Raw genomic sequence first — 25,638 nt, 5'->3', positions numbered from 1 at the left:
AGAGCTTCAAAAAAACACAAGGATAACATAGAGCAGCAATGCCAGCCAAACCAGCATCTTGGATCCTCAGTAGCTGCTGAAGTATATCAATGGTCCTGGTCTCAGGGTTGTAGACTGAGATTGTGTCTGGAATTGAGATGTAGCACAGGATTCCTTGTAACCTTCTGAAACTAAGATCTAGCACATGATTCCTCAAACCCTTTCAAAATAATTTTCAGAAGGTGGAGCCATGGTGACAGAGGCAAGGAACTCCTTCCTGATGTGAAACTGAAGCTTCAAGAGATTTATCTTCTCTCATGTTTTCCAAATAGTTTATATATAGTAAAGATGACTAAGTCTCCTCTGTGAGCTGGGAGGTAATTTGAGTCTGTTCACACACTGCATCAGTGAATACAATAGAAACACAATGGTCCATGATTTGTGCCTTTTTTGGCATATGCTGTGTTACTTTCTGACAGGTTGTCTGAAACAGAACGCTTACATAGCAGCATAAAGCAGGATATGAAGTATTTGGAGGAGCAGCTGGAGGAAGAGCGGGACCGTCGTCTTGCTGCAGAGGAGGCTCTTTTTGCAGCACAGGATCAGATCAGGAGGTGAGGCAGCTTGAGCAAACAAACGCTATCACCACAGAAGTGTGCTGGTTCTAGCTCTGTTTCTCATATGCACTTCATGATATCCTTCTGTCAAATGGCACTGGTGGCACAGAGACAGCTACCGTGTCTGTGGCAGAATCACAGAAAGCTTGAGGGTGGGGGTCCGAAGGGGTGGAGGTTGAGGGGCCTCCAGAGACCATGTGGCCCAGCCCCCTGCTCAGCCTAGACCCAGTTGCCCGGGACCCTGTCCAGATGGCTGTTGAGCATCTCCAAAGAGGAAGACATCACAACCTCCCTGGGCTACTGTTCCTTCAATTGTAGGCAGATAGGATGAGACAAATGATTAGACATGAAGACAAGTTCTGTCTAGAAATTAGATGCCAACTTGCTCAATTAGTTAAATTAACTACCGGAAAATACAATTTGGAGACTGAGAATTTGGTGCAGGCTGAAGAGGCATTCTCATGCTTCCAGGGGATTTATCTGCTCAGTAAGCACCTGTCTGTCATGGCTGAAACAGTTTTGACTTGAAGAATGTCACTAATACATCAACTTTTCGTTAATTTGGTTCTTGAGAAACAATTAAACACTTAGGAGAAAGGACTTTTGTCCACTTTTCCCAGGCTTAGTTTCAGCCCAGCCCCCTGTCCTGCCCCGTGCCCACTCTCCAGCACTGCTGTCTGCACTGCACAGGGCTCTGCCCATCTCAGGGCACTGCATGGATGCCCTGAGAGTCAGCAGAGCAAAGGCAGCTGATCTGGACTAGGTGTTGGGATGAGGATGCAGTGAGCAGCAGGTTCAAAATGCTTGATTCTCCTCATTGACTATGGAGGGGGTTTAGCGCATGACCTGATTGTAGGCACATGTGCTGTGCATTTCCTGGTAGTTCAATAACTGGAGTTATGGACTAGTAGAGTCTTTTACATGAAAACAATGCCTTTCTTCTGACACACTTGCTGATTTAGCCAAAAAATAATGGTCTGTATGGAAGAATTCTGGATGAAGTTCCCTGGTAATTGCTACAAGGTTTGGACAACTATAGCTCCTTCTGGCATTAAAGTCTATAAAAGCCTGCTGCAGCTGATCTCACTAATAAACCATAGCTCCAGGATGTGACTACTGCCTCTGTCACTAGAAAATAGGAAGAACCAGCACTATTGCAGCCAGAGCTGGCTTCCAAAATAATTTCATAGAATTTAAAGCATACAGGTGTATTATCTGCCCTGGCTTTTTTCAAGTCACACTATAAAATTTCACTTGAAAGGAAGAAAGACTCCTGCTAGCTGGGCCACCCTGTTCTTTTGCTCAATGTGAGCTCAGGAGGCATGAGACCTGTTCAAATGGAACCAGCTCTTGGCAAGTGAAACCAGGGTTTGCTTGCAGGGGTTGTTTCCTTTTTTGAGAAATACCTTCTTTCCTAAGCTTGATTACAGTGTTGATTTGGGGCATCATAATAAAAAACTGAATTTCATATTTGTTGTGGCAGGTTGCAGTCAAGTGAGTGGTCATCTTCCTTAAGTGCCAGCATTGATATGACTCCAGGTCACGAGCAGTCCTTGCTGATCGACTCCATGGACAATAATTCCAGCAGAGTAAGAATTTAACATTCACAGCTGTCAATATGTGAGCCCCAGCTGCTTCAAGAAACTGTGAACCCACAGCACTTGAGTTCCTCTGTAGACACACATAAATCGGTTGGGGACTGTGTAGTTTTTCTGCTCTCACCATGCTGGAAACAAAACTGGCTGGGGCTGGTTCATGGACAGCCTGCAGAGAGCAGGGGAAGGGGAGCATTTCCTGAGGATTGCCCTAGTGTTAGGACCTGACAGTGGAGCAATTTGGGGAAGGTTTATGCTCATTAGCTTAAACAAACTTATCTCCATGGTCTGGAGAGTTCTGAAAGAAGGCAGCTGGGGCCACAGCCACTCCTTGTAGTGACTGCTCTCTCTTTACTCTTCCAGAGCCGGAGTACTCCTGGACTGCGACGCCTGTTGCGCTCTCTCTTCCGCTCCCGGGCCCACTTGCCCCTGCTGGTGGCCACGTATCTGCTTGCTCTCCATGTCCTGCTCTTCCTGTGCTTCACAGGCCACCTGTGAACAGGAGTGGCAGCTTTTCCTCAGCCCTGTGCATGCTGAGGGCCTGCACGCCCTCACAGAAGGGCAGCACTTGTCCCAGCTGCAGCCTTTCCCAAACCAGCCCTGAAGCAGCAGCTGCCCCCAGCCCCTGCTGCCAGTGCTGGTGCTGGGGGCAGCTGCTCCCAGGAGATCTGCCCTTCCCTTGGTGTTTCTATGTGAGTGGTTCGTTTTCTGAGCCAGGGTTGTGCTGCAAGCCTCAAGGACAGCATCTGTTCCTGTACCTGGAAGCTGTACCACTCATTTTAGATGGTATTGTGCTGCAGTAGGAATAAGAAAAATACTCTTGAGTTGCTGCAGTTCTTCAGCATTTCTACAACTGCACAATCTTCCCCCTCTTAGGCTGAATCCATAAGTGGGGTTGGGAGAACATTGTAGCTGGATATAAGAGAACTGTCTTCCCTTTCTCCCACCCCTTAGATTTGCTCCATGGCTCAGAGCTGTCTGAAATGCATATCCTAAGGAAGTTATGGGCACTTTAAGGAATGTGAATTTTAAAATCATGTTTCCTGCTCAGTTGCATCTCCTGTTGAAGAAGGGCCAAAATTAGTATATCTGGCCCTGGTGAGCATTCCATTTAAAATCAGTCATATGTCTGCCCTGACAAGTCTGTAAAATAATGCCAGTAGTTTAGTTATTTAAAATGAATAGGAAACATGAAACCTTTTAGCTCTTAAGTTAAAAATCCTCCTATTTATAGCATTTGTGCACCTCTTATGATGGAAGGTGCTGCCTTACCTCTAGTAGAGCAGCCCTGCTCCTGCCTTCTCATCCACTAAATACTCGTCACGAAACTGAACCTGCACAGGCTGTGTTGAAGGGGTGCATAATGTGCTGTGTGGGCCCAAAGCAAACGCAGAATCTCCAGAAATAAACTCTCTCCCTTGTGCTGAGGAAGGAGCCAGAGTTCTAAAACCTTCTGGTTTTAGAACCCTCTGGTGTAGAAAGCTGGTGCTGGTGTTGGGGCATGTTTGGACCCAAATCAAATGATGCAAATGGACTGAATCTTTTATGATATATGGAAATATGGATATAGTTCCATTTGTTTTCTGAAAACCTCCTGGGTTTGAGACTGCCCTCTTCCAAAAGGAGAATGTTGAATGCAAAGGAAGTTCAGTGGCGTTTGCTGCCAGATCCTGAGTGGTCGTTTCATTCAGAATACTGGCCAGGAGAATCCTATCTGCCTCTCAGTAGAGCATTAACAGTCACATTTTTCCCATGGGAAAGAGGTAGTTCTTTTGATATTGGTGGTAAACTAAGCTGCTCTAGCCAGTGCAGAAAGCCTGTTTGAGGGTGGATTGATTTCACTGGTAGCTGAACCAGCTGGATCTCTGGCAGGTCCAGAGCACTGGCACTAGATATCCTCTTGTGGACTGTCTGTGATTATCAGCGTGAACTTCCTCTAACTATGTCAAATTCAATGACCAAATAGTTTGTCTATATCTTCCTGGGGTAAGAACTCCTGTATGTATAATAAAGTTTATTTTTCAGATGGAGTCTGTGTAACATTGCCATGTAACTGCAAGTGGAGGGTGTAGTGCTGCTGTATCAGCACGCCTTGTGGGACACGGTGGGACTGCAGCTCTCCTTTGTGTGCACTGCCTTCCTTGTGTGATCACTGCACAAGCTGTTTCTTTATACAATGGGAATGCCTAGGTGATGACCTTTTTTCCCTATCTCACCTCTTGTTCAGCCTTTTTCAGCTGACAGAATAAGGAAATAGCACCTGAATGGGCAATGTCTCATGGCAGGGATGTGTGGAGCTAATGATTTTAAGATCCCTTCCAACCCAGACCATTGCATGCATCGTGAAAGTGATTCCAGTAAAACAATACCTCTTTTGGCTTGTTTTTCCACATTAGCCTGAACACTGCACCTTGTTAGAGTTGTGTAACCCCAGGACAGACAGAAGTCGGCAACAGTGAGCTAGAATGTGCTGGTCATTCAGATGGGACAGTTCAACTGTCCCAACTTTCTGTGGCCAAAACCAGGTATCCTTGTTCATAGTCACTACTACAGCCCCCTACCACTGCTGGAACAAAAGCCAGCATTGGGCTGTTGTAAGGCTGTAGATAATTCCACTGTGTTTAACAGGAGCAAGGATTATAAGCAAAGTATGTTTCCTTAAGGCCCATGCATTTTTTTCCTGAACTGAAGAAAGGCATGATTCTGATGCCTCAGATACATTTAAATGTTTTATACCTGCAGACAGAACACTTATAGCTTAGATGAAATGTAGGAATAAAACCTCAAAAGGATCTCCTGGTCTGCTAAGCATAGTCTGACTGAACAGCTTTGTGGTTTGACCTAATGAAAGATGGGGCCTTTTAGCTGATGGTTCCTGTCTCAAACATTTCAACATTTTGTTTCTTGTCCAATAGACCTGTCCTGCCTTGATTTTTGATCTATCTTCAATTAAGGCTGAGAAGGAAGGTCAGCCAATGAAGCTGTGCTCTGTCATCCTTGGACACCCACGCCAGTTGGGCAGCACCACTGAGGCTGGGCCAGGTCTGGTTATGTGCCAGGAGGAAGGCAGCACCAGCGGTGTAGGGAGGGGTGGGTACAAGTCACTGCATGGAGCTCTAAGGGGTGCCCTCCTCATCCTCTCAGCTCCCTTTACGGGACCAGTGTGAGGATCTGGGAATGGCAGACAAAGCTCATGAGGAGGTGCAAGGAACCTGTGCAGGTGCCCTCACCCTGGGCAGATCAACCCACCCCTGATAATGAGAGCTGCATTAAGGCCAGTGCTGAGGAGAAACAGCAGAGGGTGCAGTCACAGGTAAGTTGCTCCTGAGCACAGTGAAAGCACCTATGTGCTGGACTTTTCAGGAGTGCTTGCTGCCTCCCAGGAGCCTGAGACAGATGCCACTGGACAACTGACTTCAGGTCAGTGCAGCCTTTGGACTCTGCCCACTCTGGCTCTCTCATGTGGGTACTGCTGATGTTGCAACAGGAACCCCAAGTTTGATCAAAGCAGTTTTCAGGCCCCAGGGCAGAATGGGCAAAGGTTCAGGAGCACAGTTAGTGTTCTCCTCAAGCCTCCAAGTAATGGGGAGAGATATTGAAAGTAAATGGCGTGCTCAAGATGTGGCTCCAGGATTTGTGCCTCCACCAGAACTCTGGTTTTTACACCCATATGAGAGTCATCTTTAAAACACAAGTGTGCTGGGACTTGATGGGTTCCAGTGTGATGGGGGAACTGTGTGTCTGCACTGCATCGGTGTCTCAGGGCAGAGGCAGCCTGCAGGGGAACTGCAGCACTGGGGCCAGCTCTGGGACTCACGACTTGAGCAGAGCTGGGGGCTGGGGTGCAGGAAGTGAAAAGTGCTGAAGCTAAAACAGGAACTCAGAGCAGACACAGGCCCAAAGCTGACACTGGCAGCAGGTGCCTGAGCAAAAAGCAGCAAGTTTGCCAGCAGGAACTGGTGAGCCTTTAAAGGTAAGAAAACTTGAGGGGGTTTGGGGAGTAGAAAGTGAGAAATTACTACAAAAAAGTGTGGTTTTTGGCGGGCTAAGAGCATGTTTAAGTGGACAATGCTCGACATTTGCTTCTCAGGCTGTTGTCCTGTCATCATTGTGGTTCTTGTATTTGAGGCTCTAAAAAACCACATTTCCAAATCTACCAGCACAACTGTGCTGTGTGGTAGCCCTGTATTGGTGCTGTAATGGATGTTTTCCTAGGGGAAAATGGGACAAAAAAGGATTGAGATGCTACCCTGACTGATATTTCTCATATGGACAGATATTTCTCATATGACAGAGCCCTCTGATGCGATTACAGCCTGTGGTTTGTCATGGTTCCCACAATGCACGGCAAGTGGCTTTGGAGAATGGGTGGTCAAGAACCATTTACAGCAGTATTTAAAACCTTGCACCATCTTATTTGAGCTCAAATCAGCTGCCCTGATGATGAGCAGCCCTGTGCTAGCCAGTTATTATTGCTGGTTTATGCTTTACAAAAATGAGCAACAAACTAAAAATCTTTGGCATGAGAGATACCAAAAAATGAGAGACAGGAAAAGGAGAAGAAAGGTGTTAGAAGGGGCTGTGTTGTCCACACGAGCGTTTCCACACCCCCTGCTTCTAATTGCAATTAACTGTATCCAGTTTGGCACCGGATTGCTGCCAGTGGGCAATGTCACAGACTGGCTGTGATCCTGAGGCACCTGGAGAAGGCCTAAAACCGGGTCTGAAAAACTGGCCTAAAACCTAAATACAGACTGTGTATCTGCCTTAGCCCTTCATCTTCTCTCTTAGCTGACTACCTGGCCTTTGTTTAACAAAAGAAAGAATCGTCACTGCTGTGCTTATTTGGTTTCTGTTCTCTTTGCTCCCTGATCTTACAGTGCTGGTTCTCTGGAAAGGACAGCTCGGAACTGAGCAGTGCACTCACTAAACCGGAAGGTTATTCACTTCAACAGTCCCATTTTGATGTGGGACAGTTAATTACTTAGCATAAACAGAGAATTATTAATTATTCAGCAAAACCAATTTGCTTTCAAAGAGAGCAACTGCCCCAAGAGCTCAGGGCTGTCTGAGGCTTCCACACAGGCGTGGGAGTGAGGGGTTAGCACAGCTGAGCACATGGTAAAAGCTGCTGTTAACTGAAGATCCCGCACACAGGAGCTCTCTTCCTTCCTGCTGATTTGGTCACAGTTTGGTATGATGGAGAACAGGGCTCAGCTCAGTCTTTCCTGCACATTCTCTTCCATCTTTCTCTCTGCCCCACGAGAAAGCTGCTTTGGGCGACACAGAGAACTTGCAGTTTCTCAATACAGCAGGCAGAAAAAGGGGTGGGATATGAAGGGATGGAGCTCTGTTGACAGTAATTGCTCTGGGGTGTAGGGGCAGCAAATGAATCTTTTCTCTCTGTCTCTCATTTTGGAAAATCTCAGTTGTTTCGGGGGGGGCTTTTTCATAATGTTTTTTTCACTGTCACCTTGAAAATGAAATGTAGCAGTTTTAGATTTCACATTACTTTTAACTTCCTCTTCCTGGGCCCATCACTTCCTCCAGGCCTGCAGGAGCAGTTCCACCACAGCCTGAGCCAGTTTAGCCCTACATCTTCCATGCTTTTAGCCCCATTTCCCATTTTCTCCACGTGACAGACCTGAACCCCACACAGCACCGGCACTGTCACACCACTGTCCAGCTTTGCTCTGACCCTTCTCTAGGCTATGGGCAGGGATTAAAAGGTTGAAAAGGAGACGGAGGCTTGAGGAATCCACCTCAGTTCCAACAGCACAGTGTCATGGTGCTGGAGCATGCCATGGTGTGTGCAACTGAACTAATAGCAGGGGTAACTCAGGGAACAGCCAGCCTCCTGCAGCACAGAAAATTAATGTGTGCTGGAAAAGCAGAATCTGGTAACTGGATGCCAGCATTCATTTACATTATAATGTGTGTGTTCCTACTGCAGCCAGGGTGCATGAAGGCCATGGTTTACACCTATACTCCTTGTGTGCTTTGCTGTAAGACATGCTGGGGCTCAGGAGCAGCTCTCTTGGGGTGCCTGTGCTATATGAGGGACAGATGTGTTATGTTTGCCCAATTATCCCATCATAAAAAAAAAAACCAAACAATATTTGAGGTAGCAGCAATTTTAATTGAATAGCTTAGAAAATATATTGACAATATAATTTGATTAAAAATAAGGGATAATTTGGTTCCAATAATAGCGCATAAGAAAAGGATAACCGCGGGGTATGGAGTGCAGGGCTCTGGACCCTTGCCACCTCATGTACGAGCTTTCCAAGTGAAGATTCCCCCCTTTTATGCCATGTGTCAATGCCATCTCCTCCCATTTTCGATTCATCACACTTCTACCTCTGCCTCATCACCACCTTTACCACGCATGCTCCACCACTCGTTTTGGTGGTCGCACAAGTCTTTGGGGGTCGTTTTTGATGAAGGCCTCTCCCCTTCTTCGATGTCCTTCAACTCACCCTTGGGTTACACATGCGCACCAAGCCAGTACAATGTAAGACAAAACTAACATATTAGTACATTTAAGCATCAAAGCAATAAATCTCTTATAGCTGGCATTTTCCTGGGACCCAACCAGATTTTCCCTTCTTTCTGTTAATTTTTAGTAACTGTTATCTCTTGCTTTTTCGTGTCCTTGAACATCTGCAGGAAAGGGGGGGGGTGTGGAACCTCCCTTTCTTTCTTGACATGACACTTTTTAACTGTTTTATTATTTCCAAATATTAATTACTGTATCAATATTGATTACTGTTTCAATTTTGTCAGCACGAATCATACCTATTTACCACAGATGTGTGAGGACAGGTGGCCTGTAAGGGCCCCTTCCAGCCCAGGTTCTGCTGTGGCTGAGTGTGAGCCAGCTGTGGCTGTGTGTGGCCACCCTGGGTGACAGCATGTCCTTGTTGTGCAGATGTGGAAAGCAGTTGTGGGACACAACGTGTCAGTGAAGGTGGAGGCTGAGGGAGACGACTGGGACACGGACCCCGATTTCGTGGTGAGTGTCTGGTGTGGAAACTGTTATACTGATGGTGTGGGGTGGAGAGCTCCTGGCCCTGGGCTCTGCTGCTGGCGCAGGCTCAGGGCTCGGCAGGGCTGCAGCACAGGGCAGGATCAGCCCAGTGCCATCAGCCCTTGGCAGGCACTGCCAGCTCACCTGTCTGAGCCACTTCTGACACATCTCCAGGTTTAGTCTGCAGAATGTCCTACACCATTGCATACCCCATGTCTGAGCACAAGTAATGACACTTTAGGAGTACAGAATATGCAGGGTTTCTCCAACCTGCTAGTTTAAGAAACTCCCTTGTTACGAGAGTAACTCCCTTGTCCTCTCTACAACATATGTTACAAGACACAGCAAACAAATTTTCTCTTTCCCACACTGTTCGTAACTGTACAGGATGCAGGATTTCCCTCATTTATCTTTTTTCCAGATGAAAAATCCTACTCTGCTTACAGTCAGCTTGTGCAGGTGCAGCTCTGTGCCTCTTACACTCTTGTTTTCTATCTAGTTCAACTCTGAGTTGAGCTGGTGAGAGAGCAGAAGGGTTCAGGCTGGAGAACCCTCTGCATTCATAGAGGATCATGATTTTCATTTTCCATTTGTTTCTCTATTACTTTCCTAATAAGCCTCTCCTGTTGGACAAGAGTCCTGTGTTTGTGAAATTCGGTCTTGCCTAACTATTTCCAGTAAGAAATTCTAGTTTGGGGCAGAAAATCAAATTCCTTTCTCATAGTTTCAAGTTATTAATGTTTTAGGAAAAGTCTACACTGTCAAATTTTTTTGCTCACTTTATTTCTTCTAATTGTGGAAGCATTCAAACTAAGCATAAACACAATAAGACTTGGTATTAACTCTTTCATTCTATTTCACATATACATATTTTCAGCTTTATTGTATATTAGGAAATACTTTATTGATGCTTCACTTTACCGAATGCGTGTTCAGAGCTTCCACAAAGCTACAAGTCATCACAAGGCTGTAATGGCCAGGCCCGAGGGCTGGGGTCACTGTGGTTTCTCGAGTGATTTCCCGAACAGCGAATTCCGCACACGCCGGTGTCGCCCTGGCTCTGCGGGGTGGGTCGGAGCCCCCGGCCCGGCGGGGATGGGGCGCGGGACCCCTGGGCCGTGCCTGGTCCATGCGGGCCGGGGCTGACGGCCGCGGTTCGTCCGCAGAACGACATCTCTGAGCGGGAGCAGCGCTGGGGAGCCAAAACCATCGAGGGCTCTGGCCGCGCCGGGCACATCGAGTGAGTGCAGCGGGACCGGGACCGGGACCGGGACCGGGACCGGGGCGGGGGGGAGCGGCCCCGCGGGGACACAGCACAGCTGGTCCTGCCTGTATGTCCTGCTGGGCTTTGGCTCTGCAAAATCCCACACCTACCTGCCCTGTCTCTGTCTCCAGCATCCATCAGCTGAGGAACAAGGTATCAGAGGAACACGAGGTCATCAAGAAGAAGGAGCTGGAGACTGGCCCCAAGGCATCCTATGGCTATGGGGGCAAATTTGGAACGGAGCGAGACCGAATGGATAAGGTAACAGCTGTGGGAGGCTTCCCTGAGCCTCAGTAGAAAAGTGCTTTTCTCATAAAGGAGGGGATACCTCTGTTTTCTGGCCTTACCCTGAAGGGAGAATATGGAGAGTTTGCATGGATTCACACATATCCAGCTAGCCCATACTCTGTGTCCAGGATCTGTTTGAATTCATTTGTGTAACTCGTCTCTACAACTTCTTTGCAATGCTCCCTTTAGCTGTGAAAGGCTTTCGGGGCTGTTCAAGCCTGCTGCATAACAATTCAATCTGGTGCCTCCCTACTTGTTCTTGTAGAACTAATGTGTAGTAATTCCCTCCTCATATTCTGCATTAGAGAGCTCATATCTCCCTGAGATAGAGCCCTAGACATCAGATCTGGTCTATGTTTTGTGATAATCATTATCACGCTTCTTCCTGCACCTTTTGGCATTTAAAGCTTCTTTCTCAGAAGTGAGATGTTTGGATCGAAGTAGAGTTCCATAGGTGTGGTCACTGTGGGATTGAACAATACCAGGATGGCAGGGTGAGAAAGACTGTCCTCAAAAATTCCCTGCTCTCCCTGCCAGAGCTGTTGTAGTCAGGAACTGCACACACTCCTCAGGAGAAGGGGCAGAAGCTGAACACTTGCAGCATCCTGGTGAAACTGGACAAAGGCCAAGAAGTTGCTCAACAAAAGCACCCTCACTGTGGTCCAGCAGAGTCTGAGCACAGCTGTTCCATTGTGGCATAGAGTGTCTGTGGTTCCACGGCACCTCCAGCAGGGAGAGTGGGTTCCTGGCTTGGCCTGTGGCCAGGTTTGCTGGCCCTCCCTGTCAGATACAGAAACAGGAGATAGGTGCCAGAGCTCTGCTTGGAGTTCTCGACTGTATGTGCCTGGCTGCACTTTTGTCTACCCTGTGATAATCCACCATGCAACTCCACCAGCACTTGAGAGCAGGTGGCATTCAGCATCCCACGCTTTGCTTAATGAGCTGGCGGTGGGGACGTTTGTGAGATGCCAGCCCTCGAGGCTCCTCCCGGGCCTCTGAGCAGAGCTGCTGCTGGCAAAGGCCACGTGGAGAGCCTGGGCACCATGGCCCAGCCAGCTTGGACCCGTCACCTGTGGCTGCAAGCATGTCAGCAGCGTGTGGGAGCAGCTGCGGTGCCTCTGCCTGTGCCCCATGGATGCTCATGTCACATTCTCTCCTCTCAGTGCGCAGTAGGACACGAGTACGTTGCTGATGTTGGGAAGCACTCCTCGCAGACAGATGCAGCCCAGGGCTTTGGTGGCAAGTTCGGAGTCCAGCGGGACCGAGCCGATAAGGTGTGTTGGACAGTGCAGCTGAAATCCAGACCTGTGGCCTGTGCTGGCCCTGGAGCACTGCCACACGCCAGCCTGGGGCTGTTCTCAAAGCTCAGGGCATGCAGGGTGTGCCCTGTGCCCTGGTCTCGCTGAAGCACAGCTCAGCTGGTGTGAGGGCAGTGGGCCCACGGTGTGGGGCACCCGTGGAGGTGGCTGGTGAGCCCTGCTGTGGTGGGCCTGTCCCACCCAGGCAGAACACTGTTTCTCCAGGGGCTGTGCTGTTTGCCCCCGGGTGCTGCAGCACAAGACAGGGAGCCAGTGACAGCCTGGTCCCAGGGGAGGGGGGCTGAGACCCATCTTGGCCCGCAGGATGATTGACATCCTCCCCTTGTTGTTCCAGTCAGCGCTGGGCTTTGAATACAAGAGTGAGGTGGAGAAACACTCGTCCCAGAAAGGCAAGTCCATGGGCATTTGTGACCCCTTGGCTCTTTGCCCAGCTTCTCTTCTGCTCCCAGTATCCTGTGCTGTTGGCTGTGGCACAGTCTCCTGTCTCTTGTTTCAGATTCTGTTCCCAGTCCATCTCCCTTGTAGCCCCATGTGCCACTGTCCTTGGCATGTCTGTTTTCTTCTTTCCTCCTGGCCTGCTGTGTCTCCTGGTGCCCTTTGCCCATTTGCCTTGTGCTCCCATTCCTGTGGGCTCTCATCCGTGGTGCTTCCTGCCATCCACTCTGTCCCCTCCAACCCTTCACTTTCTGTGGTGTTTTCCATAATCTCTGCTGCTGTCCCTTCTCCCTGGGGGCCCTCCCCAGTGCTGCTCCCTATCCTCTCCTCACCAGCCCCATGCTGGGGGCAGCATTTGACTCCATGCTCCCCCTCAGATTACTCCAAGGGCTTTGGTGGCCGTTACGGAGTGGAAAGGGATAAGGTGGACAAGGCAGCTGTGGGATTTGACTACAAGAGCCAGGTGGAGAAGCATGACTCTCAGAAAGGTGAGCCCTGGCAGCCAGGTGAGCGGGGGAAAATTGAGGGGGCTGGAGGGGCTGGGGGTGCTGGTGGGGGAGCCAGCTGAGGAGGGGGAGCAGGCAGTGCCAGAGAGGAGCTGGGGACTGTGCCCACTGGGACTATGGACACTTGCAGGGCAGTGCAGGGCGTTTGCAATCTGCTGCAACGGTGGAAGAGCTACAGGGAGCTGTTGGGAAGGGCCAGATGAGGAAAACCATTGAACAGTGCATGGCTGCTAAAAAGAGTTCAGGCTAAAGGAAGAGGAGCAAAAGAGTTCTGTGGACACAGGGATCTCTTGGACAGCATATCACCAAAAGAAGGGTGAAGGGGAAGCTCAGACAGGTGCTAATAGCAGATGGTGTACCCAAGGAGGAGGGAGGGCTGTTGCTGCAACACCGGAGGGGAAATCTGGCCTTGTTCCATGTCTTTCTCTAAGTTCTGGGCATGGAAAACCTGTGAGAACAGCCTGAGCTCACACTGCTGCCACTTGTCTCCTTCCCTCCCTTGTGTGTTCTCTTCCATGCCCTGATCTGGATCCCTGTGGCTGAAGATTATTCTGTGGGCTTTGGTGGGAAGTTTGGGGTCCAGAGGGATCGTCAGGACAAGAATGCCCTTGGCTGGGACCACCAGGAAGAAGTGCAGCCCCATGCATCACAAAGAGGTCGGGCAATATTGCCAGAGGTAGTAGCAGTTTCCTTGGAGCACACACAGACCTGTGTCTGGAGCTTGTTGTTCGTAGTAAGAGATCCAGCTGCTGAAAGCAGAATGTGTCCAGCACGTTGCAGATGCAGTGAACCCCAAAGCAGAAGGGCAGAGTCGGTGGGAGCTTGGATCAGTGGGGGACACACAGTGTGGGTTCCTCAGTCAGGACTCCCAGGCTCTGCCTTTCCCCGCGAGGGACGTTCCTAACCATGAGCTCATTGTAACCTCCCTGCCCCGATTCCACCCAGATTTGCTCTTTGCACACACGAGACGCGCTCTGAAGGCACGAGCTCTCACAGAGGAATGAGGCAGAGCAGATCCCAGGAGTGCCTTGTGTGCAGCATGTTTGAACAGGGCCACGCTCCACTCAGCTAGGGTGACTGGCCTCACCCTGGTGCCTTGGGCTCGGGTTGGCAGCTACAGCCCTGCACACCTGTGCCCTCAGCTGAAAGGAGGGAGGGATTAGTCCTAAAAGCTACTGTCCAGAGCACTTAGCTTTATCTGTGTCTCATCACATATGGAATTAACTAGAGATAACACATGCAAACTCATATCACGGGTCACAGCACAGTGAAGTCAGAGGTGCACACAAAATACTCTAAAATAACTTTTTTTTTTGCCATACAGACTATGCCAAGGGGTTTGGAGGCAGTTACGGAGTCCAGAAGGATAGAATGGATAAGGTAAGACTGCTGTAGCCCACAATTGCTTCCTGTAACCACTGTTTTTTGCCCAGCTGAAAGAGAAGAGATTCCCCCAGTGGAGCTGAGATCCCAGTACCCAGTGCACAGCTATGGAACCAGAGGGTGCAGAGGAATGCAGCCTGGGGAGACTGTAATGCAGGAATTCCTTATGGCTCTCTCTGTCACCTCTCACTGCTCTGCTGTTTGTTCCCCTCTGCAGGTTTTTCACTCCTATCAAGGAGTGCCTCATGGTCTGCTCAGGTGCTAAATCGTCCTGCACACCTTGACAAACTCCAGCAGGGATGGGATTAGCATAGATCAATCTGCTGTGCATGAGAAGAGGTCACCAAGTTGCTGGTTCAGGTTTTCTGTTTGGGCTGACACCAGGCAAAGCCTCATCTACAGTCCCATCTCAGAGTGAGGCACTGAGGCCAGCTCTGTGCTTGGCAGGTGCCCTGCAGGCTTGGTCCCCAGAGGGAGTCCTGCAGTGGCTGTGATCTGCATGGATGTGATAGCCTAAAAGATGCAGCTCCTGGGGCTTTGGGGCATTTGGAAGAGGAGTGGGGGTGCCTTTCCTGAAACCTCCTTCCTTTGCTGGGGGCACAGGGCTGTGTTTGGTACAGCACCAGCATCACTGTCCTCGGGAGCTCGAGGGAGCAGGGGAGGATGCAAGCACACTGAAACCACCCCCATGGTCCTGTCCGTGCTGCATGCTGGCTGGGCCTGCCTCAGAGAGGGAATGGTGTCCTGCCCTCAGAAGAGATTAGTGCTAGCTCTGAATTTAACCACAGCGAATGGAGGCGCACTGACAAAAGGCACACCTTGTATGTGGTCAAAAACAACATGCAAAAGCACATGAGGACTGGGTAAAAGGGTTGTGGCTCTTTTGGGAAGCAGGATGCAGAGAGGAGATAAGCAGTTCTTGTTTGGCTGAAAGGGAACATGAATTTGTGCACTTTAAGAATACTGAAGCATAAACAAACATGGTAAAAATAATGATTATTTGGGCAAGTAACTAAGTTTCAGATTACCTGGTCCTCAGGAATTGAGAAATGCTGAATTCGCTGCACCAGAGCAGAGCCTAACAGACTCTCAGGCAGCCTGAACTCCCCTTTGGTAAAGTTCTGGACACTCAGTATCAGACTAAAGCTCACACAAAATAAAAATACTGTCATATACACAGCGTGTCCGGGCTTCTGCTGTGACCTGTGGACACCTGGTTCTGAGCCTGCAGGCTGGTTTACCTGCTCAGGTGTGTTTTCTGCAGGGAGGGCAGAGCTGCTGTTGGGCTGCATGGCTGCAGTCAGCTATCATAGCATGGGTCCCCGCCGGGTAATAATTAGCACTGACTCCATGACTCTAGAGGGCTGATCAATCGCTTTATTATACTATACTATGCCTACTAAGAAACTCATTGTCCTTTGCAGACAGTCCAATACAGACAGACCAGACTGGTCAATTGAATCTAAACACTATCACTAGCGGCCAGTCAAGAAATCACCCTTTAGTAAACAAATCTCCATTGCACATTCTACATGTTCACAACAACAAGTACAATAAATGAAGATAAGAATTGTTTAACATTCTTTTCTCTCATCTTCTCACAGCCTTCCCCAGGAAAATGCCTGGGCAAGTTGTGCCTTGCTCTCTGTGGCCAGAGAGAGCAGCCTACTGTGACACCTGCAGGCAGCACCTGCTGTAAAGTGTCAGGCTGAGAAGTGGGTCCTACCTGCTCGTTCTTTTTGCATGAATAGTTTTCTCATGAAAGCAGATAAACCCTTAAGCCTTCTATATCCCACTTTGGCTTTCCTGCACCCTCCCCACCAATCCTATTCCCAGTCCAGCCTCTCTCTATCCCTCCTGAAGCCGGTGGTGCCACAGGTGTTTGCACACAGGTGCTGCTCTCCAGCCTGTGCCACTACACACACGTGGCAGGTGAGGCAGCTGTGTGTCCAGCAGGGAAGTGTTTTCAGGCCTCATGCCATGGGGTGGATACACAGTGTCCCTGGGCCCGGGGAAGGGGCAGATGGCCAGGCATCCCCCCAGGCATCCCCCCAGCTCCTTGCTATGGTACAGGGAGTATCCCTAGCCCTGCTGTCCTGTGTCACTGCTCAGCCTTCCCCGCTGGGCTCCACAGAACCTTTCCAGCTCTCTTGGGCAGGGACACCTGTGTCCTTGGCTGGGGGGCAACAGGCACATCCCCAGGACAGGGAGGTGTCAGAAGGGGGGACTGCAGCCAACAGCCTCCCCTGGGCCAGGGCAGGTGTGCAGGTGAGGACAAACGTACCTGGGAACAAAGCCTGCCATCACCAGTACCCAAAGGCAGCACTGTCATTGCCCAATGTTCTTTCACTTCCTCTTGCAGAGTGCTGCTGGCTTTGATGAGATGGCAGCTCCCACCTCCTCCTATGAGAAAACAAGACCCCTGGAGGCAGGTGAGACCTGAGTACTAGCCCTGGGCTTAGGAAGGTGTGGGCCTCACAGTCCTTCTGTGAGAGCCTGCTGGCCGGTGTGTGCTGTGGTGGGATCACGGTTTAACCTGTGCTGGAGGGCAGGAGAAGGAGGCTGACTGCAAGTTTCTCCGGAAGAGGCAGAGGTCTGGGTTTCTCCTGGATGCTTGGGTGGTGGAAGGAAGACGCAGGGCTGGGTCAATCAGCTGTTTCCTCACAGGAGCCTGCAGTGGCACCAGCAGCCTGCGGCTGCGGTTTGAGCACATGGCGCGGTCGGCAGAGGAGGAGAGCAGGAGGCAGGCCCAGGAGGAGCAGCTGAGGCGGCAGCCCCGGGAGCACCGGCGGGCTCAGCAGCAGGTGAGCCAGGGCTGTCTTGCCGTGTCCTCCAAGACTCGTGACACAGACTTTTCTTCAGAGCCTTGCAGCTCCCTGTCCTTCTGTCTGGTCTCTTGAGGGTAACCTCCTGCCTAAACTGCTTCCCTGTGTCTGCCAAGAATGGCCACTGAGCTTCACAGTTGTCACTGGACTTTCCTTTTCAGCACACCAAACACTCATACAAGGACATACCTGCACTCAACCTGTGCTCTGGCCTCAGCTTCTTTTGCCTCAGGTGCCTGGCAAACAGTGTGGTTACTGCTCCCCAGCACTGCTATCCCAGCAGTCTGTGTGGGATGCATCCCAGCAAAGTGGATGTGGCCCCCAGCCCCTGTGTTTACCTGCCTTCCCCCTGGTGCTGTTCCTGCACTCAGAGGACAGAGGGGTGTTAAGGGTGGAGCTGTCCCCCCAACATTGCTCCTCTTTGGGGCTGCCCAACTGTTGTCACCAACCTGTGAGTGCCCAGGCCCAGAGCAGGTTTGTAGGTGGAGGAGAGGATTCTGAGTTGCTCTGTTGGGAGCATGAACAGCCATTGTTCAAATGGACTGAGCAGTCGGATGGCTTTTCTCCGGCAGGAAATCCCTCCGAGAGAGAAGGAGCCCGCCGGGGCTGGGGCAGCCCCTCCAGCCGTGCCAGCAGGGGGACCCAGGGGCGCTGCTGGGGACCAGCCCATGTCGCCAGGAGAGCAGGTACCAAGGCAGCCTGGGAGAGCTGGGGAGGGGAGCAGGAGAGGGGATTGCACCTGGGAGGAGCTGTGCTTTATGGGCAGCCACAGGGTGGGGGAGGCTCTGGAAGGATAAGGGGGAGCATTGGGCTGGGGGTGGGCCGTGGCTGCACAGCGCCTGACCCCATGGGACACTGCTGAGCCCATGGGACAAGCTCTGGGAGCGGGTCGGTGCAGTGGCACTACCACTGGCTGTGGTGAAGTATGAACACAGTTCAGACATGTGAGTCCTAAGGGTCTCGGGGCCAATCCCAGCTGCTGGTTCAGCACAGCCCAAGCAGCTCAGCTGTTTCCCTGGTGTGCAGGGAATGATGTTCCATTTGTGCCCTGGCAGCAGTAAAGGGGCTGCCTTGTGTCAGGTGCTGGGAGTCACCAAAGAGCTGCCTGTGGTGGGTGCCTTGCAGGTGACTTTGCTGTCCCTTTCCCACCTCACGGCAGGAGGCCCAAAGGGAGGATGAGGAAGTACCACCCACTTTGCCACCAAGGCCAGCAGATCTGGATGCAGAGCTGTGCAATGTCCCCAGCCAGGGTCAGCCCACCTACAATGTAAGTTTGGATGTTGGTGGAGACTATGAGGAGCTGCCAGAGCCCTCTGACTACTGTGACAGCACCAGTGGAGGTGCTGAGTACGAGGAGCTGCCAGCCCCGCTGGGAAAGCTGGATGCCACCTACGACTTTGGAGGAGATGGAGGTGAAGACTATGAGGTGATCCTTCCTCAGGAGCCCAGACAGAGCCATCCCCACCTGGGTGAGTACTGATAGAATAGTCCATGTCTTGGGAAGCTTGTACCTGTCCACTAACCTCACTGGATGTATGGGACAAACTGCAGAGGGAATTTTAATCCTGAAATCTACTGTGGTCAGGATAGCAGCTTCTGTGATAGAGACTTGGTTGTGTCCCACTCCCCTGCCCAGCTCTAAGGTGCAGATGAGCTGCATGGGATGCTGGACTGGACAGCAGGAATCTGCTGGATCAGGGTCTGGGCAGGAGGCTGCCACAGGCCTGGGAGAAGCTGGATGTGGACCAATGCTCTGGCTGCAGTTTCCTGGCAAGTCCTGCCCTGGGGCCTGGGGGTGCCTCTGGTTCAGCCCATTGGTCACATGGCTGGTTCCTGGGACCTGCTCTGGTGGAGTCTCTGGTGTGAGGAGTGCGGGGAGCCTTTGTCCACACCCAGGAGCAAACTATGGGCTGCTGTCAGTGCTTCCATCACAGCTGGCATTGCTGCCAAGTGAAGAGCTTGGAGTTATTCCCAGCCTTTTTCCTGGGACAGGAGCATGAAAATCAGGACCCAGCTGTCTCCTTGAGGGAGGGGGGGGAAGTCAGTCCTTGCTCTGGCTGTGGTGCACCTCTCCTTGCTGACAGGTGCTTCCCAGAGCTGGGCTGGAGGGTGGCACTGACCAGGACTGTGTGGATGCTTCAGCCTCTGTCTCATCTGTGTGTCCTGTGTCCTGCAGGGAACATGGACTGCGCTTCTGAGGGGCAGAGCCCCGGGATGTGCGCAGTGGCTCTCTATGATTACCAAGGAGGTGGGTCTGCCCCAGCACTGGGGGACAGCGCTGTGCCCGCAGGGCTGTGTGTGGGGGTTCACTGCAGCGGGGAAAGGATGGGACTTGCTGGTTTACATTTCTTCTTCCTGGGAAGCAGAATGAGACCTGGCTTGGGAACATCATGGTGTAGGAATGGTGTTCTCCAGTTTAGAACTCCCAGCATGCATCACTTCTCTCCAATTGGAGGCAAAAAAAGGCAAAGATCACAGGCTGAGATAACAATTTTGGAAACAGCAATAAGAAAGCGAAAAGTAACAGCAACAACGTTAATAACAAAAGATATAAGAAAATAAATTTTTCACATGGAAAAACACTCACCAATAGACAATATTGGATGGCTCCCTCCACCACATTTTCTCAACGCAGTGTTCCTTGGAATCAAGAGTCCCTTTCCCCCACCCTGGCAATGACATGAGGTGGTACAGAATAACCTCCGTGTCATGGCCATGGCCCCTCCCAACAACTGCAAAAAATTAACCTTGTCCTGGCCCAGAGCAGGACAGGAACAGAGAAACTTCATCTTTCATCTGTGAGGTCTTGCTCTTTCTCTGCTTTATCTGTGCTGTGGGATGGGGTTGGGTGAGGTAAACTCTTGGGGTTATCAGAGCTCTTGTTCTGTCTTCTCCTGCCTGGGGGAAGGTGGGAGGAAGAACGTGAACCAGCTCTCTCTGGGGTTCTTTTTCCATTGTGACTGTCTTTTCTTGAAAATTTTTGCAGATGGAGATGACGAGATTTCTTTTGATCCTGATGACACAATCACGCACATTGAGATGGTGGATGAAGGCTGGTGGCGGGGACAGTGCCATGGCAGAGTCGGCCTCTTTCCAGCAAATTATGTGAAGCTTCTGCAATGAAATTAGCACAGCAAGCTGCTTCCCTCCCAGCTTTTGCCTCTGTCATGGTTTGACACTGGCCAAATGCCGGACACCCACAAAAGTCACTCATTCACCCTCCTCTGCCACAACTTTGCAGAGGAGAGAAAAATTTAATGAAGGCTTTGTGAGCTAAGGACTGGGAGAAAACACTCCAAGGGCAAAATAGGCTTGACTTAGAGGTACAAAGTGAATTTATTACTAACAGAGTGAGAGGAGGATAATGAGAAATAAAAGAAGCCCTTAAAACATGTTTTTTTCCCCCTACTCCTCCTTCCTTCCCACCAACAGTGCAGGGAGACAGGACATAGGAGTTTTGGTTGTTTCATTACTGAGATTTTCTTCCACTGCTCTGGGAGAGGAGTCCTTCCCCTGTGAGACTGTGAGGTCCCTCCCATGGGAGCCAGCTCTCTGTGAACTTCTCTGACACAGGTCCACTCTCATGAGCAGCAGTCCTCCAAAAACTGCTGCAGTGTGGGTCACTGTTCCAGGGGGTGCAGCCCTCCAAGGACAGGCTGCTCCAGCCTGGGAGCAGGGCCCCCTCTCCTCTGGCTCTCCCACTGGATCACAGCCTCCTCCAGGCATCACCTGCTCTGGCATGGGCACCTCCTCCCGGGCTCTGGGAGGATCTCTGCATCCCCCGTGGATCCCAAGGGCTGGGGGTGGATCTCTGCATCCCCCGTGGATCCCATGGGCTCTGGGTGGATCTCTGCATCCCCCATGGATCCCATGGGCTCTGGGTGGATCTCTGCATCCCCCGTGGATCCCATGGGCTGGGGGTGGATCTCTGAATCCCCGTGGATCCCATGGGCTGGGGGTGGATCTCTGCATCCCCCGTGGATCCCATGGGCTGTGGGTGGATCTCTGCATTCCCTGTGGAATTTTCAGAGCCACCAGAGGTTGGCTCTGCTGGACGTGGTGGAAGCTTCCAGCAGCTTCTCACAGAAGCCACCTCTGTGCCCCCCACTACCAAAAACCAGGCCATGCAAAACCAACACATTCCCCCTCTTGTGAATCACATATTGAAGAAGATCAAAACAAAGTGGGCACAGTTTCAGTTTGTTTTGTTTTTTTCTAGCCAGAGAAGAGGGGGAGGTGAGAACATGTGAGGGAAACAACCTGGAGACAGCAAGGTCAGTGGGGAAGGAAGGGCAGGAGGTGCTCCAGGTGCCAGAGCTGAGATTCCTCTGCAGGCCATGGTGAGACCATGGTGTGAAGTGTTTTCTCACAGTCCTTAACTCATGAACTCTTCATTTAGTTTTTTTCCCTCCTCTGTGGCAGGTGAGTGAGTGACTTTTGTGAGTGCCTGGCATTTGCCCAGTGTCAAATCACAGCAGCCTCTCTCTGCTTTAGCCTTTCCTGTGTTATCAGCTTCATTTGGCTCAGCTTGGTATATCCACATTCAGAGAAATATCAAGGAGCAAATTGGCAGTGCCAGAGGGAATGTTTTGTCTTATGCCCAAGAGGATTTTGATTCCCATCCACTTCTAGGGGGGGAAGGTGGGATGGTTTAAGAGCATATGAGTGCAATACAAGGTCTCTTCTATCGAGGCTGCCCCACCTGTCAGCCAGCAAGCGTGCAGGAGTGTGTCCTGTTCCCAGTGGGGCAATTCCCAGAGCAGAAATACAAAATCTAGTCCAGTCAAGGCAGAAGGGATGTGAGCTGTGGGACCTTTGTCAGTTGCTGTGGCCCTGGATCTCATTCTAATCAGGGTTCAGGGAAAAGAGCCCTGGGAAAGCCAAATTTGTGTTTATTCTAAGGAAGGGTTTCCATTTTTAGGATGAGCCGTGTTTGCAGCATGGACCAGAGAAACATGAATGTGGTCTGTGTGACCCTTTTGGGCACAGGTGTGTCTGTCCCTGGGGCTGTGCCCTCCCTCCCAGCTTCTGCTCTGGCCTGGCTCAAGCCATGTCCCAGTGATTCTGTGACAGCTCATGTCCTCTGTGCCTTCTGCAGGCTCCTGAAAAGCCTGACCCTTCATCACAGAGGTGAGGAAAAGGCTGGGCACGTGGGAAGCAGGACAGGAGGAAACATTTTATTGCTGATGTTCAAAAAACAGTTTTCAGAAATGCAAAAGTAAAGCCCTCCCTCAAGCCAGTACCTCTTAGGTGGATGTTCAGCTGTGGGAGTTGTTCCTCTGTGGGATGCAGGTACCATCACAGCAGGAATAAACCAGGGACAGCTGAGTAGAGCAGCACCTGAGGGGCTGTGGGAGCACACCTGAGGGACTGAGGGGCTGTGGGAGCACACCTGAGAGGCTGCAGGAACACCTGAGGTGCTGTGGGAGCACAGCCCATCACTGCCACTGCCAGCAGTGTGTGCAGAGGGTGCCTCTGTGGCACTAAAGCTTTAGAGTTCAGAGTGGTTCGCAGGTGAGTTCTGGACCACCCTGCAGTTGACCAAGCCTGTACTACCTGTGCAGGAGTGTGGCATTCCTGCTCAGTGTTTGATCCTGGGAACACCCAACGCTGTCTGTCTGTCACAGGAAAGGTGCATTGGGATTCAGGTTAAAAATTATCAATTTTAATGTAACTTTTCCAGAGGTTTCTTGTTTGGGTTTCTGGTTGATTGGCTTTGGGGTTTTTGTTTGGAGTGCTTTGGATTTTTTGTTTCTCTGAGGCAACTTCCCCAGTCTTTTTCCTTGTGTGATTTCTGCTGTTTCCTGCTGTCCCCTTCCAGGGGCTCCTTAGAAAGGTGTCCACTGGTCAGACTGCTTTGTCCAATGACACTGGACTGAGGGTGCTTCAAGGACTTTTTAGAATCCAGAAGGGTGTATAGCAAGGAGGGCTGAGGGGTGTCTGGATAGGAGCAACAGCCCAACCCATCAGGTATGTTACAAAACCATTTCTTCCTGAAGCATAAAATCAGCATGTGTTGTGCACTAAGAAATGGCAAACTGCTCTCGGCAAGGCTGTGTGCCTCTTCGTCCCAGTTCTGACTCTCCAGTGGGTTTCTTTGGGAACAGATTAGATACTGTTGGGTATCTCTTGGTAACTGAACTACAGATGAGCATGTTTGGGCTGTGACTGCAGGTGTCACCTGCCTGTGTCATCTCCCTTGCCCCAGTGAGCCCTGCTCCTGGCTCTGCTGCAGTGCTCACGTGCACACCTGCAGATTTGGCTGCTGCCCCCACAGCCACAGACTCATTTGAGCTTGGGCCCAGCTGCAGACCCCCAGCCAGTCCTCAGCCACCATCACCCAGAGCCACAGCATACACAACAGCTGCACAGGGAAATTTTTCTGGCCATAAAGCAAAGCATTTCTGGTGAGGAGTTCAGTGCCACCAGCTCTCAGCTCAGTGCTAGTGTCTGAGTGTGCAGCACCGAGGCCGTGGGTGGCCTGTGCAAGCCGCTGTGCTTATGTACAGAGTGCTGCAGAGCCTCCCTGGCAGCCTGGGGAAACCCAGCAGACATCAGATTTGAAGCCAAGGCACATGGGGACAGTGGATGGTGGGACAGCCCCTCTTGCCCAGGCCAGGTTTTGCAGTCTAAGGCACTGCCCTTGTTCTGCACAGAGCCTGACTCAAGCTCTGGGGCAGCCCTGAGGCAGAGCTCGTGGCTATGCTCAGAGCCAGCACGCGTCTGGCTCCACATGAATTTGCCTTTTGCTGAGCTGCCTGGCAGTAGCACAGCTGCACCACATGGCATCTGGAAAATAAAGACAGAATCCTGGACCTGTAGCCTTGTTCCTGACTTTATTTTGCCATTCTGCTCTCAGTGATGTGCTGAGGGTGAAATGAGCAATGGCAGTGTGCCATGTGCTTGGGCTGGGAGCCCCAGGCTCGCTGTGCTGTCACAGACGTCCCACGGATGGACATTGCAGTGTTGGCAGCCTGTGGCAGCCCTGGCACTGCTCAGGCGTTGCTGCCTGGGGAGCCTGGTGTGGCACCCAGCCGCATGGCCTTCTGCAGGGCCCCCCACACCTCCCGGTTGCGGAGGCTGTAGACGAGGGGGTTCAGCATGGGGATGATGATGCAGTACAGCACAGAGACCAGCGTGTTGGCTGCCGGGGAGTAGCTCGAGCTGGGCCGGTTGTAGTTCAGGTTGGCTGCCACGAAGTACAGGGTGACCACGATCAGGTGTGCGGAGCAGGTGGAGAAGGCCTTGCGCCGGCTGGTGGCCAGCGGCATCCCAAGGACGGTGGCCAGGATGCAAAGGTAGGAGATGACGACGAGCAGGAAGGGACTGAGTCCCACGAAGATGCTGGAGATGTGGAGGGCCAGCTGGTTGGGGCGGGTGTCGCTGCAGGCAGCCCCCAGCAGTGGCGGCACGTCGCAGAAGATGTGCTGGAGCCGGGCAGCCCCGCAGAAGGAGAGCCGGGCCGCCAGCAGCGTGTGCACGGCCGAGTCCAGCAGCCCCCAGAGCCAGCAGCCGCCGGCGGCGATGGCACAGGTGCTGCGGCGCAGGGCCTGGCAGTAGCGCAGGGGCTGGTGCACGGCGGCGAAGCGGTCGTAGGCCATGAGGGCCAGCAGCGCGCACTCAGCCCCCGCGCACCACATCAGCAGGAACATCTGCACCAGGCACCCCCCGTAGGAGATGGTGGCCCGCGGGCGCAAAGTGTTCGCCAGGATCTTGGGCACCGTCACTGAGGAGTAGCAAAGGTCCAGGCAGGACAGGTGACCAAGGAAGAAGTACATGGGGCTGTGGAGGTGGGGATCCAGGGAGACGAGGGAGAGTATTGCAGAGTTGCCCAGCAGCGTGGCCAGGTAAATGGCCAGGAAAAGAGCAAAGAGGAAGGGCCGGCCGTGGGAAAAGCCCAGGAGCACAAACTCCGTCACCTGTGTCTGGTTCGTACCTGCCATGGGGGCAAGCTGGGTCAGGCTTTGGGCAGAAGGGAGCCCTGAGGAGGCTCTCTCCCCGACTGTGAGCCAGGGACTAGAGCACAGCCCCCCGTGAGGCAAGGGGGTCCCTAATGGTACAGCTCTGATCCCATGTCCCTGGTGGGTGAAAGTTTCCTGAGTTCAGATTGCACAGACGCTGGGATTTTGGAGTCCAAAGAGCTGCCGTCCCGGGTCGGGTACCTGACTGCAGAAGAAGCACACAGAAAAACCCAAGAGCGGGGGGCATCCACCCACACCTCTTGGAGTTCTTTGCCTACCCAGCCCCTCGTCCTGATGACGATTCCAAGCAGGTGTCTCTCCCCCTCCTGGATGTATTTATTCTGAGTAGATGTTTCCCTGCCCCTGGTCAGGTTACAGCATTCTCTAGATGCTGTCACTGAGCTTGCTCTTCCCCAGCCCTGGGCCAGGGATATGG

At 51.7% G+C, this 25,638-nt stretch overlaps 3 protein-coding genes across 3 annotated transcripts in view; 2 read left to right on the top strand and 1 right to left on the bottom strand.

Annotated features, from left to right (window-relative positions):
* Positions 1–4,221, top strand: part of GOLGB1 (golgin B1) — a 40,084-nt gene extending 35,863 nt beyond the window's left edge. Inside the window, exons 22-24 of the mRNA XM_066551122.1 lie at positions 459–593; positions 2,080–2,185; positions 2,555–4,221. Of these exons, the coding sequence (XP_066407219.1) occupies positions 459–593; positions 2,080–2,185; positions 2,555–2,689 (376 nt within the window). The 3' untranslated portion in view covers positions 2,690–4,221. The remainder of the gene's footprint in view (positions 1–458; positions 594–2,079; positions 2,186–2,554) is intronic.
* Positions 4,222–6,100: 1,879 nt separating this feature from the next.
* LOC136556805 (hematopoietic lineage cell-specific protein-like) lies at positions 6,101–24,062 on the top strand. The gene is made up of 15 exons (XM_066550203.1): positions 6,101–6,164; positions 9,123–9,206; positions 10,388–10,461; positions 10,617–10,746; positions 11,937–12,047; positions 12,427–12,481; positions 12,905–13,015; positions 13,579–13,689; positions 14,358–14,413; positions 16,779–16,848; positions 17,084–17,220; positions 17,814–17,927; positions 18,401–18,710; positions 19,418–19,489; positions 20,228–24,062. The coding sequence occupies exons 2-15, from the start codon at positions 9,123–9,125 to the stop codon at positions 20,362–20,364; spliced, it is 1,572 nt and encodes a 523-aa protein (XP_066406300.1). The 5' UTR covers positions 6,101–6,164; the 3' UTR covers positions 20,365–24,062.
* Positions 24,063–24,236: 174 nt separating this feature from the next.
* Positions 24,237–25,184, bottom strand: LOC136556833 (olfactory receptor 5V1-like). Its single transcript, XM_066550232.1, has one exon. The coding sequence runs from the start codon at positions 25,182–25,184 to the stop codon at positions 24,237–24,239; it is 948 nt and encodes a 315-aa protein (XP_066406329.1).
* Between the last annotated feature and the right edge of the window lie 454 nt (positions 25,185–25,638).

Source organism: Molothrus aeneus, chromosome 5 (genome assembly GCF_037042795.1).
Source record: "Molothrus aeneus isolate 106 chromosome 5, BPBGC_Maene_1.0, whole genome shotgun sequence".
Lineage (NCBI taxonomy): Eukaryota > Metazoa > Chordata > Aves > Passeriformes > Icteridae > Molothrus > Molothrus aeneus.
Note: the sequence above shows the minus strand (reverse complement) of the source record. Positions and strands in the feature narration are given on the sequence as shown.